Here is a 6,014-nt window from a genome sequence, read left to right on the forward strand (position 1 = left end):
AAACAGAGTAGTGAGGTGGTTGAACCCCTAACTGAGACTGGTGGAAACAGAGTAGTGAGATGGTTGAACCCCTAACTGAGACTGGTGGAAACAGAGTAGTGAGATGGTTGAACCCCTAACTGAAGACTGGTGGAAACAGATAGTGAGGTGGTTGAACTAACTGAAGACTGGTGGAAACAGAGTAGTGAGGTGGTTGAACTAACTGAAGACTGGTGGAAACAGATTAGTGAGATGGTTGAACCCCTAACTGAAGACTGGTGGAAACAGAGTAGTGAGGTGGTTGAACTAACTGAAGACTGGTGGAAACAGAGTAGTGAGATGGTTGAACCCCTAACTGAAGACTGGTGGAAACAGAGTAGTGAGATGGTTGAACCCCTAACTGAAGACTGGTGGAAACAGAGTAGTGAGATGGTTGAACCCCTAACTGAAGACTGGTGGAAACAGAGTAGTGAGATGGTTGAACCCCTAACTGAAGACTGGTGGAAACAGAGTAGTGAGGTGGTTGAACTAACTGAAGACTGGTGGAAACAGAGTAGTGAGATGGTTGTCTAAAGAGCCATAGATGGATTAATATCTATACACAGTATGTGTCTATAGTTGTGTGTACTGTAATAAGGTTCCAATGTATTGCATGCTGGGACAAGCCATTAAAGGTTGACCTTTTTAAAAGGTTAATAAAGAGAACTGTTACATGATGGCGGTTGTAATGTAAGGTTGTTGTTTTTTGGCATGAATGTTGTTCTGGAGGCAGCTCTGCAGAGTGGTCACCAGCTGGCACAGCCACAAAGTCATAACATCGGAGTCTGAACCTAACCTTAAGCACACTGACAACCTTAATGCCTAACCTTAAATTATATATATATATATATATATATATATATATATATATATATATATATATATAGCCAATTTTGACTTTGCAGCTGGTCCATCTAGTGGAAATCGCTCAGTTCTGCCTCCAAGGCAAGATTCACGACAATAAACGTCAACCTGCGTTGTAATGATGATGATGACGATGATGTTACAGATGCTTTGTTGTTATAGGCTTGTTGTGTTCTGTTGTGACCCTGTTTCCTGATGCGCGTTATATCACGAGAGACCTGATTTCTCTGTCCGACGGAGTCAATACAGCTGTCCAGTGGCTGTGTCAGTCACAGACCCTCGGATGCATCCCAAATGGCACCCTATTCCCTATATAGTGCACTACTTTAAACCAGGACTGGCACCCTATTCCCTATATAGTACACTACTTTAGACCAGGGCTGGCACCCTATTCCCTATATAGTGCACTACTATTAACCAGGACTGGCACCCTATTCCCTATATAGTGCACTACTTTTGATTGGAGGGACTGGAGGAGAGTAGCTAGGTTGTTGGTGTTATTACACATTGGCTGATTGGGTCCTCTGTTGAAAAGAGGGACTACGTGACTTGAGATGGACGGAGGTGAGTTGACAGTCAGTTTGATTTTTATTTAACTAGGCAAGTCAGTGAAGAACAAATACTTATTTACAATGACGGCCTACCCCTCCGGGCCAAACCCCGGACGACGCTGGGCCAATTGTGCGCCGCCCTATGGGACTACCAATCTCAGGGCCGGATGTGACGCAGCCTGGATTTGAACCAGGGACTGTAGTGACGCCACTCGGGAGCCCCGTTATCTCTGCCGTACAGCATTCGACTGTTTCAGAGTAAAAGTCCCCTCCCACTGGGAAAAGATGTCATTTCAGAGTAAAAGTCCCCTCCCACTGGGAAAATATGTCATTTCAGAGTAAAGGTCCCCTCCCACTGGGAAAAGATGTCATTTCAGAGTAAAAGTTCCCTCCCACTGGGAAAAGATGTCATTTCAGAGTAAAAGTCCCCTCCCACTGGGAAAATATGTCATTTCAGAGTAAAAACCCCTCCCTCTGGGAAAAGATGTCATTTCAGAGTAAAAGTCCCCTCCCACTGGCAAAAGATGTCAATTCAACATCTATTCCACGTTGGGTTACACGTCATTTTTAATTGAAATAGCGTTGACGCAACGTTGATTCAACCAGTGTGTGCCCAAGCGAGGTACATGGTATGAAGAGACCGAGCGGGCCGGGTCTGTTTTACAAGGTCAGGTCTGCGTCTGAAATGGTACCCTAATATCAAAGTAGTCCCCTATTCCCTCAATGCTGGACACCCAAAGCACCTGCGCTCTCTCTGTCTCTGGTTCACAATATGGGTGGTAAAGAATGGTTTTGATCCAAAATAGAACCCTATTCCTTATATAATGCATTACATTTGACCAGATCCCCCCCCCCCCCCCCCCCGGGGGTCCAGGGACAGACAGAAGATCATACACAGGAGGAGGCAGGTAGCTGGGTCCAGGGGCAGGCAGAAGGTCATACACAGGAGGAGGCAGGTAGCTGGGTCCAGGGGCAGGCAGAAGGTCATACACAGGAGGAGGCAGGTAGCTGGGTCCAGGGGCAGGCAGAAGGTCATACACAGGAGGAGGGAGGTAGATGGGTCCAGGGGCAGGCAGAAGGTCATACACAGGAGGAGGGAGGTAGATGGGTCCAGGGGCAGGCAGAAGGTCATACACAGGAGGAAGCAGGTAGCTGGGTCCAGGGGCAGGCAGAAGGTCATACACAGGAGGAAGCAGGTAGCTGGGTCCAGGGGCAGGCAGAAGGTCATACACAGGAGGAGGCAGGTAGCTGGGTCCAGGGGCAGGCAGAAGGTCATACACAGGAGGAGACAGGTAGCTGGGTCCAGGGGCAGGCAGAAGGTCATAAACAGGAGGAGGCAGGTAGCTGGGTCCAGGGGCAGGCAGAAGGTCATAAACAGGAGGAGGCAGGTAGCTGGGTCCAGGGACAGGCAGAAGGTCATACACAGGAGGAGGCAGGTAGCTGGGTCCAGGGGCAGGCAGAAGGTCATACACAGGAGGAGGCAGGTAACTGGGTCCAGGGGCAGGCAGAAGGTCATACACAGGAGGAGGCAGGTAGCTGGGTCCAGGGACAGGCAGAAGGTTATACACAGGAGGAGGCAGGTAGCTGGGTCCAGGGGCAGGCAGAAGGTCATACACAGGAGGAGGCAGGTAGCTGGGTCCAGGGGCAGGCAGAAGGTCATACACAGGAGGAGGCAGGTAGCTGGGTCCAGGGGCAGGCAGAAGGTCATAAACAGGAGGAGGCAGGTAGCTGGGTCCAGGGGCAGGCAGAAGGTCATACACAGGAGGAGGCAGGTAACTGGGTCCAGGGGCAGGCAGAAGGTCATACACAGGAGGAGGCAGGTAGCTGGGTCCAGGGACAGGCAGAAGGTCATACACAGGAGGAGGCAGGTAGCTGGGTCCAGGGGCAGGCAGAAGGTCATACACAGGAGGAGGCAGGTAGCTGGGTCCAGGGGCAGGCAGAAGGTCATACACAGGAGGAGGCAGGTAGCTGGGTCCAGGGGCAGGCAGAAGGTCATAAACAGGAGGAGGCAGGTAGCTGGGTCCAGGGGCAGGCAGAAGGTCATACACAGGAGGAGGCAGGTAGCTGGGTCCAGGGGCAGGCAGAAGGTCATAAACAGGAGGAGGCAGGTAGCTGGGTCCAGGGGCAGGCAGAAGGTCATACACAGGAGGAGGCAGGTAGCTGGGTCCAGGGGCAGGCAGAAGGTCATACACAGGAGGAGGCAGGTAGCTGGGTCCAGGGGCAGGCAGAAGGTCATACACAGGAGGAGGCAGGTAGCTGGGTCCAGGGGCAGGCAGAAGGTCATACACAGGAGGAGGCAGGTAGCTGGGTCCAGGGGCAGGCAGAAGGTCATAAACAGGAGGAGGCAGGTAGCTGGGTCCAGGGGCAGGCAGAAGGTCATACACAGGAGGAGGCAGGTAGCTGGGTCCAGGGGCAGGCAGAAGGTCATAAACAGGAGGAGGCAGGTAGCTGGGTCCAGGGGCAGGCAGAAGGTCATACACAGGAGGAGGCAGGTAACTGGGTCCAGGGGCAGGCAGAAGGTCATACACAGGAGGAGGCAGGTAGCTGGGTCCAGGGACAGGCAGAAGGTTATACACAGGAGGAGGCAGGTAGCTGGGTCCAGGGGCAGGCAGAAGGTCATACACAGGAGGAGGCAGGTAGCTGGGTCCAGGGGCAGGCAGAAGGTCATACACAGGAGGAGGCAGGTAGCTGGGTCCAGGGGCAGGCAGAAGGTCATAAACAGGAGGAGGCAGGTAGCTGGGTCCAGGGGCAGGCAGAAGGTCATACACAGGAGGAGGCAGGTAGCTGGGTCCAGGGGCAGGCAGAAGGTCATAAACAGGAGGAGGCAGGTAGCTGGGTCCAGGGGCAGGCAGAAGGTCATACACAGGAGGAGGCAGGTAGCTGGGTCCAGGGGCAGGCAGAAGGTCATACACAGGAGGAGGCAGGTAGCTGGGTCCAGGGGCAGGCAGAAGGTCATACACAGGAGGAGGCAGGTAGCTGGGTCCAGGGACAGGCAGAAGGTCATACACAGGGGAGTCCAAAAAGGCAACAGTACAGGCAGGGAAAAGGCTAGTAACGTCGTCCGGGAGATAGGCTAAGGTACAGGAAATTCAATGGCCTAAGGTACAGGCAGGGAATAGGCAAAAAGCATCGTTAGTGAGGCAGGCAAAAACTATCATACACAGGAGGCGTAAATTACCAGTGGCCTGCTCAACAGTAGTGCACTATATAGGGAATATAATGCCAATGGGCCCTGGTCAGTAGTAGTGCACTATATAGGGAATATAATGCCAATGGGCCCTGGTCAGTAGTAGTGCACTATATAGGGAATATAATGCCAATGGGCCCTGGTCAGTAGTAGTGCACTATATAGGGAATATAATGCTATTTGGGATACACCCTCTGTCTCCTTCCTACCGTATGTGTCAGTACTTTCCTTATGGTCTAATACACAGTTAAGACCTATAGGCCAAAGGGCCTTACAATAACAGTGTTATAAGAAGCACAACTTAGATTAGAGACCGAGCAGTGTTCAGTATGAAGAAAATACAGTAGAACGTCTGGTACGGAGTATAGCTGTAGCTTTTTGGGGTTGTCCAAGGCAATCCAGTGGTCTGAAATCTCTCCCTATTCTTTTTTGTAGTACTAGTTGAAAGTAGTGTACTATGTAGGAGATAGGGGAACATTTTGGAGGAACTTTAACCCAGGATTTCCTGCTGTGATGGTTTTGACTTGTTTTATTTATTTAACTATTTATTTGTCTGAGGTATTTGAGCCGCTATGGTGCATACGCATGTTATTAACCTCAGTGAGGACTGTACAGACTATATCTATCTGTGTTGGTTTGTGTTCCACCATAGAATTAGAATGAATTAGGATTCCAGAATTAGAATTCTAATTCTGTGGTTTCCACCCTGTGTGTGTTGTGGTGTGTGCGTGTGTGTGTGTGTGTGTACAGTATCTGCCTGTTGTATCAATCAGGATTTTGATGGAGGGAGGGTGGGATAGAGAGGTGTTGATGTTGCTGTTCCTCTCCTATTCTGGACCACAAGCCCATGATCTGAATATGTCTGTTGTGAGATGATGAATACAATATAGTTATGTGACTTGTTCAAATAAACACCATGACACAAAAACTGGATTGGATCTCTAGTGTCTCTCTTAAGCGCACACAAAATGTTGTTTGAATTACGGACTGCAACTTTAAAACAGTGACAGCAGCAATAAACAACAGTAGGCTACAGTAATGCACACTGAGAGAGACTTGAAAAGTAAAAGGTGTGAAGATATGGCATAGAACTCCAGTGCTGGTGAATATTCCAAATCAGAATAGTGGAACCCTGTGGAACATCAAAAGCCAAATGGTTTCATATCACAATTTCATACCATAGAACTGGAGATATTTCCAAATCGTAATTCTATGGTTCCAACTCCAGAAAGTTCCATAGTAGGCTATTGTACTTCGGAACTGAAGGCCTGAGAAGAGTCCATAGCCACGCAAATGCGACAGCAACAATGCCACCGTGTGGTAACAACTGATATTGCATCAACATTACTGGCAACAAAGAACTTGTGTTTAGTGAGTCTGCCAGATCAGAGGCA

General features: G+C 49.9%; 1 protein-coding gene across 1 annotated transcript; it reads left to right on the forward strand.

The window, feature by feature from the left end:
- The first annotated feature begins 1,436 nt into the window (after positions 1-1,436).
- On the forward strand, positions 1,437-5,551 carry LOC139561614 (repetin-like). Its single transcript, XM_071378835.1, has 3 exons — positions 1,437-1,446; positions 2,240-3,157; positions 3,302-5,551. The coding sequence occupies exons 1-3, from the start codon at positions 1,437-1,439 to the stop codon at positions 4,483-4,485; spliced, it is 2,112 nt and encodes a 703-aa protein (XP_071234936.1). The 3' UTR covers positions 4,486-5,551.
- The last annotated feature ends 463 nt before the right edge of the window (positions 5,552-6,014 follow it).

This window comes from Salvelinus alpinus, chromosome 31 (assembly GCF_045679555.1).
Source record: "Salvelinus alpinus chromosome 31, SLU_Salpinus.1, whole genome shotgun sequence".
Lineage (NCBI taxonomy): Eukaryota > Metazoa > Chordata > Actinopteri > Salmoniformes > Salmonidae > Salvelinus > Salvelinus alpinus.

Bases quoted from the DNA above. Each gene is read 5' to 3' on its own strand.
- LOC139561614 (XM_071378835.1), top strand. The intron at 3,158-3,301 runs GTAGCTGGGTCC...AGGAGGAGGCAG, and splicing joins TCATAAACAGGAGGAGGCAG to GTAGCTGGGTCCAGGGGCAG.